At 38.2% G+C, this 14,826-nt stretch overlaps 1 protein-coding gene across 1 annotated transcript; it reads right to left on the bottom strand.

Moving 5' to 3' along the window:
- LOC130831986 (butyrophilin subfamily 1 member A1-like) lies at positions 1-9,965 on the bottom strand. The gene is made up of 10 exons (XM_057700514.1): positions 9,696-9,965; positions 9,080-9,208; positions 8,169-8,516; positions 5,094-5,375; positions 4,809-4,976; positions 4,419-4,439; positions 4,298-4,324; positions 3,432-3,458; positions 3,177-3,203; positions 1-974 (listed from the first exon to the last, which is right to left on the bottom strand). Exons 2-10 carry the CDS (start codon positions 9,156-9,158, stop codon positions 319-321), a joined length of 1,635 nt encoding a protein of 544 aa, XP_057556497.1. The 5' UTR covers positions 9,159-9,208; positions 9,696-9,965; the 3' UTR covers positions 1-318.
- Positions 9,966-14,826: the final 4,861 nt, after the last annotated feature.

Genomic DNA, 14,826 nt, shown 5'->3' with positions numbered 1-14,826 from the left:
TTTTTAAATGTAGCTTTAAACATATTTACTTCAAAACACAGAAAGTACCAGGACTGAAGAAAGGCCCATGCGTTTACTCAGAGTTTTCTTGTGACAAATTGTTGCTACCCACAAACAGTATTTCCCCAAAGGTAACACTAGTGGAAATTCCCCCAGGCATGTTCTAGCTGTGCCATTTCTGCTTCTCTCTATCTCTTTGAAAGGTTTGGATTTATACCTAGTGACAATGACCTACTCTTCAAGAAGGACAGCTTTCTTGGAGAACATAACTTATAAGAAGCTTGAGCAGAGGCAGCATAAGTGCTGACATTTCACTTCTTATGGAGGTAATAGAGAGTTAGCTTCTTGGGGAACATTTGTATCACAACTACTTAAATGAGTTAGAGAAGTCTTTGGAGAAGAATCAGGACAATTTTCAGCGTGAGCTGATCCTGAGCAGATGGTCAAAGATGTGCCAGCGCCCTGAAGGCTAAAATAAGGACGAAGGGTCCCACAGAAGGAAATTCCAGTGAAAGAATAGATGTGGGACCCATCGATCATATTGTAAAAGGACATAGTCCCAGCATCCCAGTCCAGGAAAACTCCTATCCTGCGGGGCTGCTGCCTCAGTAACAGACACTTTTTCTGGGAGGTGGGAATGATGACCTTTCCTTCCTTGTATATCACCACCCAGAAATTCTTCTCTGGACTTTCCACAAACCACCCCTCTCTCTTTGCTGTCTCTGAGCAAACACCCAGAGCCCATCTAATTCCAGATCCAACATCTGTCATATTGACTTCTACTTCCCAGTATTGTCTCTCCATGGTAAGGGAATTCTTGCCCAGAACACTGAAGATGGTTTCAGACTCCCCTTGCTCTTGGTGTGTTGGGGTGTCACCATTCTGAGGAACATTCTCTTTTGAACAAATATGTTTTCCGTTCTTAGATAAGATGAGGTTGGGATGAGCTGTGTCCGCATCCAGAGTAACATCCACTGCAGGTTTTGGGGAAAAAAATAAAGGTCATTCCACGGTGGAGGCTGGTTGGCTTTAGGAAAGATGCAAATTACTGGGAAAGGAGAAAGGAGAAAAACAAGAGGGAGAGAAATGGAAGATTAGGGAAAACAATGTATGTTCTATCCTGTGTCCATTCACAGGAGACACATGGTGTGTAGATCATAGAAGGTGTTGGGGAAGTTAGTGATATAGTCCTGTTGAGGCCTCAGAGCCAGAAGTAGGCCTCTGACAGACCTGTGGCCCTGCCTGGGCTGCGCGCCTGCTTACACACCTAACAATTGCTGCTAGCAAGTCAGATGGCGCTTAAGATAAGAAAGAAAGTGGGTCTTGGAATTTTTTGAGCCTTGGGGACCTGGTCAGTCCCCTGGGGTCTGGAAAATCTTGTGACTCACATGATGAGACCAACAACATTGCTAAAGTAAATCCAAAGCTGCATTTCTGCATGCTAACTTATAATAAGAGTTTGTGGCCTGGAAATTATAAGCAGAAGCCCCCAGGACTCCAATCTGAAATCTCACCCTTGGAGTGGATGCCCTGCCCGGGAGCATTCCCAATTGAGGCTCCAGACTGCTGTCACTCGGGACTTACCAGCGCGGCTTGGATCTGGATGTAGGGGCTTCCCTACATGTATAAACCACTTTCTTTACTATTCTTTCTTAGTATATAGTGATCTTTGTTAATTCAAGAAACTCTCTCTAAATTCTTGTTTAACTGAGTGTAGAGTGGTTATTTTGCCAGTGAATACTATGAACCTTGAAACCCAAAATTAGGCTTCTGGCAAAACAGAAGGCCAGGGTTGGATGGGACCTTGGGTAACCATGTATTCCAGACAGGCTGAGACAGTTTAGCCAGAAGGATGTCTCATCCGAAAATCCCCAGGAACATATACTTCAAGTTGGGGTTTCTCTAACCTCCTGCAAATGCTGGTTGCTCTTAATAATTAAGCCATATCTTATTTCCAATCACAGTCTACCCACTTTCATTTAAGCTTCTTTGGTGTCATTTTTCTCCGGACTAAGTCATCTACTTCTCATACACTCTTACTATATTTGCAACGGTTGAAATCCCAGCTCTGTGGTCAGAAAGATCTGAATTTGATAATTACTCTATTTTTAGTAGCTGTGATCTTGAAGTTACTTTGCCTCTTGGCCTCACTTTATTATTAATTTTTTAAAAGTTTTTATTGGAGTACAATTGATTTACAATGTTGTGTTAGCTTCTGCTGTACAGCAAAGTGAATCAGTTATACATATACATCATGCACTCTTATTTTAGGTTCTTTTCCCATATAGTCTTGGCCTCACTTTAATCTCATGAAGATGTACATAATTATGATACCTCAGCATAGGACTACTGTGAGAAGTCAACAAGATAATGTGCAGAGAACTTAGTACTATACCTTGTCCATGATGAACATTTGGTAAATTTTAGCTTCTGATGGTTATAGTAACATTAATACTTGTGGTAATAGCAGCAATAGTGCTAATACTAGTAGTAATTAATCTGCTTCTTGTCAAACCAAACATCTTCAATAATTAAAATTTTTTTCATAAGAATTTGTATGTGAGTGATTAGAATATATTTTAATTTTTGGAGGATTAAATTAACTAAGAAATGTTTGTGGATTCAGGGATATTCAGAGTGATGTGGCAAGCAGTAGAAACAGAGAGTTGACTCATAATTCTGGAAAGACTCTAAGATGTTCAGGAGCCATTTTCCACTTGCACTGATGTTCTCTGTCTCAGACTGGGTACGTAACAGAATTCCTTCTGACTGAACTACTCTTTTGATGTTATTAACATGAAAAGATCTACCGTATTACTTAAGTCTCCGATTGAATATCAATTCCTAAGGGGAATTCCTCTAATCCACCACTTTTTCTCATGGCCATCTCTTATTTCTTCATAACAGTCATCACAGTTTGTACACGCACTTTCCCATGAAGTCAGAGACCAGCTCCACTTTACTTATCCAGCACTACATAAAGAGTTGTATAATTTTATGATGAATGAATGAATGGTGTCAGAATAGTAAGAAATCTGTTAACGTTTCTGCATGAGACTGAAGTGAAAGTCATGAAATGAATAAGCAGTTAGGTATGATTGGGAATGTATACAAATAGAGTCATTTCTCATTTGTAGAGAAGAGATTAAGTGAGACAAAATAGTAAGGTCACTCACCTGCTTTGAAATGTTCCTTTCTCCAGTCTAAAAAGAAAAAAAAAATCATGTGGGAAAATATACCAAGGACGTGTCCTCTGAGCTAGTGAGATGCTTATCCCCTTATCCCTTGTGGTTTTTGTTTTTGTTTTTTGTTTTTTTGGACTCTCAGATTCAAAGTAAATCCAGAAGATGCCACCTATCTGAAAAAAGCCCTGGAGACGCCTCATGAAATCCTGAAGTACCTGAAGCCCCAAGACAATATCAGTTACTCACCAGCATATAACTCAGCTTTTTTCCAGTCTGAAATAAAACAAAGGAATTAGATTCTCCCATTCATAGGAATGTCACTTCAGAGTATGAAGTTGCTGCGACCACATGAAATCTGAGGGTTTATGATAATACTGTATTTCTGCGTTCATTATCTCAGTGACAATTCTGATGTATCAGTACTTGTCTTTTTTACACCTCCAGTTTTATTTCTCACATTTTCCACATTCTACATCTATGATGAAATATGAAGGTCTGTTTTTTTGGGGGGGTGGGGTGGGGGAAGAAAAGGTAGGCTTAAGTGGTGAGAGTGTATTGGAAAGCCTAAAATTTTATGTGCTGCCTTGATACTTTTGAGCTTCACAAGGCTCCAAATGCCTAATTGTGAGTTCTCCTACTCTCACCAGATATGCCCTCCATGCAGCAGGAAAAGCTCCCCCTCTCAGCTAATTTCCCTGTTGGCCAAAACAGCTGAACCCCACCTGGTCTTCAACCTAATGACATTTACCTCCCTGCCAGCCTGCAAAATTATTCAAACACGCCAATTTCATTCTTCCACAGAAAACAGGGTCACCTCATCCTTTTTTTACTACAAAATCTGCCTCCCACGGCCCTTCCTAGTTCCTTCTGTTCTCAAGTGCAACCTCCACGTGCTCCCCTATGGTGAGAGGTGTCTTTCTCCCCCAGGATGTGAGTATATGTGACTAAACTGCTGTCAATCTCATTTGTCCAGTGTTGGGTGTCCTGTGTTTGACTGTCTTATGCTATTTAGGTGGGGGGATCCCTCGCTCACCAACAAGGTAAATAGGAGATGAGCAGAACAAAGAGGCAGATGAGATGGTTCACCAAAGCATAACATCACTATAACTCACCTTGCTGATATAATTTCTTCCTTCTGTCTGAAAAGGAATAACAGCCTGTGAGATGCCAGACATACAGCATATGGTAAGGACTCTATTTCCTCTATGAGAGCAAAGAAAATGGAAAACTTACCAAGCTCACTTGCAAGTGATTCTAAAAAGGAAAGAAAACAACAAAATGGATTTAACAGAAAATAAATATTTTCTAGACTATGTTACTTAGCCCAGATCCTAAATGCTACTTCCATTATACCTAGAACAAAAAAATGACCTTGATTGAGAATTATTATGACCATTGAAAAACACTATGTTTATGCCAGTGAGTTTTTCTCTCTCCAGTGGACTCTATTATAATATTTTTTCTCATGGAGGTCCTGGACTCCATGTTTTGTTGGAGGTCTTGGGGCTCCAACTCATTCTTACACATATCTCTGTGTTCCCAAAAGATGCCATCCACATGCACAATCATGTTAACAAGCCCATAAATTCACAGATCCCCACCAAGTCTGAATCACAGTTTTACCTTTGGCTTTACTTTCTTCCTCCTTTTCCTTCTCGACTTTTGATAGTTTCTTCTTTTCCTGTCGTTCTTTCCGAGCCAAATACACAACAGCACCAACGAAAATCCCAAGTATCACCAAAACCACAATGAATGCTACCTTCCAGGGAGAGGTCCTAGGGAAGAAGGGTTCTGACACAGGAACCCCCCAAACCTGATTAAAAACATACACCAAGCAAGCCTACCCACCCCAGGTCCTAAATATCCCCTCGTTACTCCTGTCCTGTCTCCCAAATGAGCAACACTGACCTGGGATAAAAATGGTTTCCACTTGCTCTTGTCCAAAGAAGGGGTTCTTCATGGAACAGGACACTTCTGTCTTTGAGCTGTCTCTCACAATGAGGGATGCCTCAATCTGAAACAATCCATCATCATCTTGTGTCTCGTCCTCAGAGAGAGATGGAATCTTCTCTCCCCTTGCATCTTCCCATTGTACTTCAGGCTGGGGGAACCATCCCTTGCCTGTGCACTTCAGCCTTATTCCTTTATCTTCTGGACCCACCATGAAAATACGAGGACCAGAACCCAGACCTGGAGAGGAAAGTCATTCATTTGAGATTCGGACATGTTTTGTCCAGAAGTCCCTCATGTTTTACAGTTACACCAGTGAGAGAAGATGGACAAAGCACCATAGTTCTCAGTGGATGGGAGGAGTTTCTTCTCTTTTCCCATGGGATAAATGCGTATCTGAAGTTCAAAAATTACAAGAACAAAAGAAAGGTGAAGAAATGGTATGTAGTATGCTATAAGGGAAAGAAGGAGAAAATAATTATATATGCAGAAAATATCTCCCCATATTTCAGAGAGAGAAATTGCGTGCCTGGGAGGGGGCAAGGGAGAGCATCATTCCTCCCATCATTTCCCTTTTATCTTTTGACTTTTTAATTAAATTGATTCAAATTGATTTCAACCGTATATTCAAATATTTAAGTTTATGGCTTTTGTAAAATGTGAGTTCAATTTCAAAATTAAACAGGGCATAAAATAATAGGGAAAAAAAATTACAAGGACATTGAAGCTGATACTGGAACTTATACCAATGCTTGTCATATCTCTTCTACACAAGCATATCTGCAATTGGCCATAGAAGAATAATAGGGAAGGAACAGAGTAAAATTTGGCAATGTAGACATGTTGCCACTATATCTATATCTATTCTATATCTCTATCATATGTCTATTCCATTTAGTCTCAAGGAAGACTCCTGTGCTTAAATTGAAACTACATGTAGTCACTTCCTTAAACAATCTCCTTTTGTAATTTTTCCAAATTTTCTTCCTTCCACTGAGTAAAGATTATCTAAAGCATGAAGGTAACAAGATGAGGTGAGCCCATGAAAGAGTGAAGATGTTTTTACTTTTCCATTCTCACCCCTTTATTTTTTCTTCCACTACCCCTCCCCTTCTTCAACTCTGCACAGACTGGGTCTGCCAGAAGATTCACGTAACCAACACCTGTATCAAAACATAGCACTACCAGAATACTAGATGAATCCACTGTCTCTTCGAGAATGATGGCTCTTCTGACTTCTACGCCTATATGTTATTTTGTCTTTTTAAAATTTGATATCACAAAGTATGAATCCACTATGTCTGGCTTAGTCCTATTCTAGTTCCTCAGTTGTGGGAAATGCATTAGGAACCTCAGCTACATCATCCTTTTTTGGCTAAAAATTATAATACAGCTAATAATTTTAACTACCAATCCCTGACCTTCCTGGGGGAATATATTTCTGAAAATCAGAAAGTAGTCTGAAAGACAATCCATATTCTCAGAATTGCCTGAGGGAGCTGCCACTTGTCTTGAAAAAAAGAAATAAATATAAGTGAGTGAAACTGCTCCTGAACAAAATGGAACAGATCAGAGCCTAGGAAGCAAGAACTAATAAACCAAATAGGCCTCACACCTCCTGGAAGAATATAATCATTGACGTTCCAAGTTGACATAAGCAGATGAAAACTATATCTTTGCTGAGAAAGAGGAAAAGGAAGCAATACCCCTTTCTGAGCATAAGAAGTAGCTCTAATAGACAAAGGTTAAATGAGTGAAAGATAAGCATGGATATAAAATCAACCAACTGCTTCTAAAGGTTGGGCTTGTCTTTACTTTATCCAGAAGTCAATGAACTGATAAGGGAAAGGTACTGAAAAATGCTGTCACTAGCATGAGGTTATTTTCGTGACTATGAAATCTTTGACCTCTTACTGGGAGGACACTAAAGTGAGATCACAGTAACATGGCTCAGGAGAGTTTGTCACTCTTTCTTTCAAGATCTAATGGATTAGAGTTTTTTTCCATTAAAGTTATATATAAAGAAGATAGATAAAATAAGTATATAGATATCTTGTCAGATAGTATTAAATGAGAAGTATTACTTTAAGATAGCCCCAACATATTCAGAGAATGAGAAGAACATTACAACTAAAAGCAAACAAACAAACAAAAAACCCAACATGTTTGTCTTGGCAGAGAGTATAAAGCTTTAGAAATGGAAATACCAAAGAAATAGATAAATCAGTATAACCATGCAGAGAATTTAGGCTTACTCTGATATCTATGAGAAGTTTACGGGAAACAATGCATTGTAAATTGGTGGAGATTTTCTACACTATTCATTACTGGTATGGAGATAAGTGAATATTTACATTACGGAAACGTATTTTGAGCTTTTCATGAAACTTTATACCAAAAATACATTTGTATAGATGAAATATCTAAATGTAAAAAGGAAAACAATAAAAAAAAGAGATAGAGATGAACTATAGCTACATTCAATTAACTACACAGAAAAATCTCAAACACAATGGTGAGCCAAAAAAAAAAAAAAAAAAAATCCAGACATTAAAGAGTCCATGTATGTGAAATTAAAAAACAAGCAAAGCTAACCAGCACTTCAATCTACTCTGCCAAACCCTCACAGTCACTTCCTCCAAGCAGTGCATTTGATCCTGGACCAGTAACACTCACAGTTAAGCTTCTGTCCATCACAGTAGCCAACTGGGATTCTCATCTCTGAGAGTAATGGTATATTTGCTAATCATGATGCCTTCCTTCAAAATGTGTGAGGAGAGACATAAAGGAAAATAAATGATCTATTTTTATGGTAGATATTTATGGAAATTGTCTAATTTTAAAATACAGCACAATAAGTGTATAAATAGATTAAAAGGATTTGGGGTTAAATCCAGTGTCTAGGATGTTGACCAGCTCCAAGAATACCTGCCTTTTTGCTTCTGGTCCTATTGACCATCCTCCTTCCCGAAATCAAATACAGAACCCTTACGTTTCCTTTAGGGTGATCTGCATTCTCTGATAATTACTCACCTATCACCTTTAGCTCCAAAATGGCTTCTTCAAAATCACTTCCTTTTTTAAAAAAACACTTGTATATTCCATTGTCTGAGACCCGGAGGCTGTAGATTCTCACAGCCACTCTTCCCTCAGTGATGTAGTCTTTCACCAACTCTGCTCTCCCTTTGAAATCTACTAGTTGTTCTCCCGTCTGCTCCATTCCATTCTGATACACATAGACAGCCTCCGAGAACTGAGAGCGGAACCACCGGATCTCCATATTCTCCACGCTCATGGCGGGGGACACGCGGCAGGGCAACACCGTGTCTGCACCCAGCATGGCCACAATGGGCTCCGAGGGACCAATCACCAAAAAGGAATCTGTGGAATAGAGCCACAAGGGAAAAGAATATCAGAATACCCTGCCTGGACCTTTTAGAGCACAGCATCATTACTGGTCCAGGAGAGCCCCATAGAGTTCTCTCATTCCTACAGCAATAATTTGTAGCACACATTCAGGCTGAAGATGGCAATGAACAAGACAAGGAGGATTTCCACCCTTGTGGAGCTTAAAATCTACAGATGATTAAACAGATGATTTTTAAATTGCAATGGTGGTAAATTCAGAGAAGGAGGAGGGGAGAGTGCTAGAAAATCATGAAGCTAGAGCTTTTAATCAAGTCTTAGGCATCAGAAAATTCATTCCTCTAGAAGCTGAGATTTAAATGAATTAGAAGGCTTCAGTAAAGTAATTTTACCTGGTCCTTCCCTCTAAAATAATCATATAACGATTTATTTGCCCCCATATATGAACAAATACATTATTGTATCAAAATAAAAGATTTGGAATTAACCTAGGTATATAGGAAACACGATGGAGTGGCTTAATGCTTCTATTCAGAGAGCAAGAGAATCCAGGTTTAGAAAATATAAAATATTCTCACCTGAGCTCCACATGGACACCTGGAGAAGCAGGATAAAGAAGAGATCTCTTGACAGAGAGAAGTCCAGGGAACACACCATCTTTCCCAGAGCAGAGAACAGTATGACACAGAGGGAGGTCCTAAAAATAGCTGGAATGAAGACAAAAATGGGACCCACAAGGTAAAAAAAATAATAGCTAAGGTGGTTCACGGTGCTTCTAAGAAATGGCCTCCTGAAGCGCTCAAATAATCCTAGTGTCTCTCTCAGGGAACATCAGGGAAGCCTTTGACATTCATAAAAAAGACCTTTTGTTTCCCTTTTCAAAGAAAACAGTCTTTATCTCAACAGCCACGCTCTGATATGACAAATCTGACCACAATCTCTCTAAACTCCCCTCTCAAGAAGTACATTTTATCCAATGGACGGAAAGACAGAAAAAAGCCAACGAGCAGGCACTGAGAGAGACAGCTTTAGCATAAACATTACTCTGGCCTCAACACATTTTCTCCCCACATATTCCTATATGATGAAGGAACAGATATAACTTGGCTTGTCCGCTGTCAATCCCCAGTGTCCTTGCCCAGATTCTCTCACTTCCCTCCCTTTCACCCATCACCAAGAAAATGCAACACTCACATGCACCTCTCACATCTTCTAAGTTCTTCTTATGGAGATGAAGGCATCCTGGAACTTCTCAATCGCACTGCCGCAGGCGCCAGGAATACATACTCTATGCCGTTCCTCCCGGTTCCCCTCTCTGGGCTGCCTACAGGTCTCTCCTGTGACACTTGCTCCAAGATGCCAAGGGAATACCAGATGTTAGAAACCTTAGGGTCCCGAAGGAAGCCTTAGGTGTTTTTTTAAACAGGTTTCCGAAAACTGGAAGAAAGATGGCCCCTACTCAGGAACCTCTCAGCAGTGCTATTCTCCTCTGTCAACACTAGCATATTCAAAATTGAAAGTAAAATAAGAAAAGGGAAGAAAACTTTGACCTCGCGTGAATAATAAATCTATCTGATAATTACATACTTGCAAAGAGAGGATCAAACCAAGTGATTTCTTTCTCTCTGAGAAGTATATTATCCAGGCTAATAACATAAATATTAGAACTTGACTGCCGGAGTTAAAATCCTGGTAAGGCTACTTATAAGCTCATGGTTTTGAGCAAATTACATAAGATCTCTGTGCCTCAGTTTTCTTATGTGACAGTGGGTTTAATAATAGTACCTACCATAAGTTTTCGTGAGGATTACATTAATTAATATATGTAAAGCACTTAAAAGAGGTCAGTACCTTTTAAGTTCTGTATTGTGTTGGCAATTTTTATTTTAATGTCTTGTTCAATTCACCTCAGCATATCTGCCATTCTGATGAAAAATTTCATTTACTAATTAGGCCCCCTCATTCCATTAGACAGGGAATTAAAAACACGAGCACATTCATACCTTCGCCCAGACACAGAAATTTCCTCCATTGATATCGTGATTATATCCATCTCAACCAGGATGAAAGAAAAACAGTATAAAATTCCCAAAATGATTCACTGCAAATTTTCACCCTTCCTACATACTGTAAACATTGAGAAGAGGTGAGGATGAGATTGTTCTCCTCTGTCCATATAATCGACTTTTGTTTTGAAGATCCTTCAAAGCCTATGAATTCTAGAATAATTGTTTTCCTTACTTAGAAAGACTGAAGACATTGTGAGTTATAGCCTGAAAAAATTAAAGCTCTAATATTTTCAAAAATTCTGGATCTAAGATTGAACACCTATGTGTAAATTGTAAGAGACATAGCAAAACAAGAAATAAACAAATATAACCAGATATATTCCAACAAAATTTTAGATATGGCAATATTAATTTTAAAATAAAAATAAAGTTCAGAGAGAAATCATTCAAAGAAACAAGATTGTCCCTTCAAATAGGGACATTCATTAAGAGCATATAACTTCCAAGGATTGCATGGTGCTAACAGTACACAGCAGAATGAAAAAATGCAAAATCAGTTGGGAACTCAAAAAACTGTAATTATAATTAATCAGAAATGAACAGAACCATTACAGAACACATACATGAAGTTACCGTGTAGAGGTTTTAAGTAATATAACAGCTATGCCACATCAAACCTTTTACTTTATGACTTGGTGACAATTTCTCTTAGTTTTTGATTAATAGAAATCCACTTCAGGCAATTAAGAAGGATTAGTAGAATGACCGGTAGGTATGACGCTTACCTAACCCCTTCCTCCACTGCGCTCGGAGTGCCAAGCCTCTTCCAAGTCTGCCTATAAAATTAACACCAAAATATATCTGCTTATTTCAAGTATTCCTTTTGAAACTTGCTTAAGCATCTAATCTTATTAGAGATTTGGGTTTGCATTTCCTAAACAAGCAGGGATTTGACATGAGTACAAATAATGCTATCATGCTTTTGGAAGACGATTTACATTTATGAAGTAAATCACCACCACAGGAAAGCCAGGCAGTCTCTGTGGAGGCAACTATTCTATTGGAAGAAGCTCTTGGAAAAAGGAGAATGAGTCAGCCCGTGATTCCTCCACTCCTAGGTGACTAATGCCAGGACACAACATCTCTCAAATCTCCTATCTTCACTTTACTCCAAGTCAAGTAACAGTGTCCCACAGAGGGTAGAGGTAAACAGAACATGGGATGTATCGCATAAGTACTTTTACCTTCTCCCTGCTCCAAGCCCCTGTGTTCAAAACCTGCAAGCTTCACTCTTCACATAACAGAAGCTTTGTGAGGAGAAAACTTCTGATTTTTTGCTTGTCCAGAATTTTCTTTCTTTTGCCCGTACACTTAATGTTAGTTTCGAAGCTTAGATAATTCTGTTTTCTACTCAGGAAAGTGATATAATAAAATTTATATTTTGAAGCATGATGAGAAAATTTAAGCACAAAACTCTCTCACTCTGTCTGTGTGGGTCCCCTTCCTCTGCCTGTAATGTGCAATGTGCTTCTGAATTATACATTAACCAGACCTCCTCAAAGGTGGGAATGCCGGCTTGATTGTAAAGAGAAATTTCTTTTTTTCTTACTTCTGATGCTAGCAATGTAACTTCTTAAAAGAATAGCCATCTTTCCCAGTGCTGTAGAGGGTCATGGAGACTTGCTGCTTGCCTTGTACGTGCTTACCTGAACTAGGTATTTTGGGTGAACTTTTACATAAGATGTCAGTATGTCATTTTGATGTACGATCCTTTGTCTCTAGAATATGTGTGACTGTGCCTTCAACTCGTAACAGGTGGAACAGTTCTCAGAGCTTCTGAATGTGTCTCCTAGGTTATAATCCTCAGTTTGGTTTGAGTAAAATTCTCCCTTTTTTTCTTAACTTGATTGTTAAATGAATTTTTGTCAACAAAAATAAAGACTAAATTCAATTGTTTTCTAGTAATTAATATTGAATGACATAAGATGGAATCTGATTTTTTTCTTTTGTACATAACACATTTTTCTGGACTCTGGAAGCTTTGAGGTTTTTGTTTTTTGTTTAGTTCTTTGTTTGGAGCTCTAAAACTTTATCGGAGTTCATGCATAAATGACTCAATTTTTTTTTTTCTGCAATAGTCCAACTTGTGCAGTACCCTTCCTTCTGTTTCTTGCCTCTAATCTCCTTTCCATTTTGGAAAGTGTACTAGGTGAATGTTGAAGTTCTGAATCTATTTGCTTAACTTTATTTCCTAATGTTTTAAATCTCTTTGATTTAAGTTACCATGTAGTAACTCCATTTTTCTAGCCCAATATTTTGATCTTCAGCAGTGTCTACTCTGATATTCGACACTTCCATTTGTTTTCTACTTTAAGCCAGTTTTTCATTCCCAAGAATGCTAATTGTTTCTCCAATCCTGCATCTCCTGTGAATGCATCCTTCCCAATATACTTCATATTTGTGTTTAAAATCTTTATATCCACACATTATTCTTTACCTTTTTATATTAGAGAAATCTGAAAATTAGAGGTAAGCAAAACAATAGACAGAAACACCCATATTTGAACCACTCAGTAATAAATATCCTATCATTATTTTTCTGTGATTTTGATGTCTACCCTTCTATTTTTCTCAAACAAATAAGATCATACTGTTTACACTGTTTTAAAAACTGCTCTTTGAAATCAATAATATCTTGTTTTTATTAATTTTTATTGGAGTAGGATTTCTTTACAATGGTGTGTTAGCCTCCACTGCACAAAATGAACCAACGATACACATACAGATATCCCCTCATTTTTGGACTTCCTTCCCATTTAGGTCACCACAGTGCATTAGGTAGAGCTCCCTGTGCTGTACAGTATGTTCCCATCAGTTGTCTATTTTATACATAGTATCAATAATGTATATGTGTCAATCCAATTCCTTCCACCCCACCCCTTTCCCCCTTGATATCCATATATTTGTTCTCTAAGTCTGTCTCTATTTCTGCCTTGCAAATATGATCATCTATACCATTTTTCTAGATTCCACATATATGTGTTATTATATGATATCTGCTTTTCTCTTTCTGACTTACTTCACTTTGTATGACACTCTCTAGGTCCATCTAGGTGTCTACAAATGATCCAGTTTCATTCCTTTTTATGGCTGAGTGATATTCCACTGTGTATATGTACTGCATCTTCTTTATCCATTCCTCTGTTGATGAACATTTAGGTTGCTTCCATGTCCTGGCTATTGTAAATAGTGCTGCTATGATCATTGGGGTGCATGTGTTTTTTTGAATTATGGTTTTTCTTGTAGTTCTCTCTCTCTCCCTCTTCACCTTTCTCTCTCAAATACGCAAACACTGGTAGGTACTTAATAGAATTTCCTTAAAATATTCTCTATGGATTAATTGACTTTATTCAAACTATTCTCTATTATTGGGAAACATATCTAAGTATGTATATAAATTTTTCAAATTTATTTTTTCTAGCTTGGTTGGAAGTGTATATTAATCTATTTACTATTTGATATAGAATACACACACGAACATATAGCATACACTTCAGAGTAAACAAAAGAGGCAAGTAATAGCTTGCTCATTCCTTTCCTCCTTCAGTTTTCCCTTCCCATATCCCAGTATTTCAGACTTAAATCATTAGGTGGGTGTCAGACGCCAAATGAGGCAGGATGGGCTTTGAGGAGGAGGGCTGCCCAGCATGGTGTGAAAGAATTCGAATGGAATGACAGGTCATGCATGAGGTGGGAAGGCAACCCGGAAGAGAACTGCAGCATACATGGTCCTATATTCAAACAATGAAATATTATGCAGCAATATAAAATTTTAAATGTACTGATACACACAACATGGTTGAATCTCAAAAAACATTTTGTTTAGCCAAAGAAGCCAACCACAAAAGCATACGTACTGTATGACTCCATTTTTGTTGAAGTGTTAGAATAAGCAAGATTAAGCTAGCATGATTTATATCAGAATACTGTCCCTCCTCCCACTGAATGGATTGATGGACAGTGGACATGTGGAAAATTTTCAAGAGACAAAAATGTTCCATATTTTGATTCAGGTGGTGGTTATATAAGTGTCTTTGAAATGCATGTTTTAAAACCATGCATTCCATTGTATGCAAATTATATCAATACATTTGATTTCTTTTTTTTATAGGAGTTACAGAACTCTATTTTTATGCTTTTTTCTAAAAGATTTACTCTATTATTTATTTATTACTTTTATTTTTGGCTGCGTTGGGTCTTTGTTGCTGCTCATGGGCTTTCTCTAGTTGTGGCAAGCAGCGGCTACTCTTTGTTGT

Source organism: Hippopotamus amphibius, chromosome 11, assembly GCF_030028045.1.
Source record: "Hippopotamus amphibius kiboko isolate mHipAmp2 chromosome 11, mHipAmp2.hap2, whole genome shotgun sequence".
NCBI classification, from domain to species: Eukaryota; Metazoa; Chordata; class Mammalia; order Artiodactyla; family Hippopotamidae; genus Hippopotamus; species Hippopotamus amphibius.
This window is presented reverse-complemented; position numbering and strand designations above follow the sequence as displayed.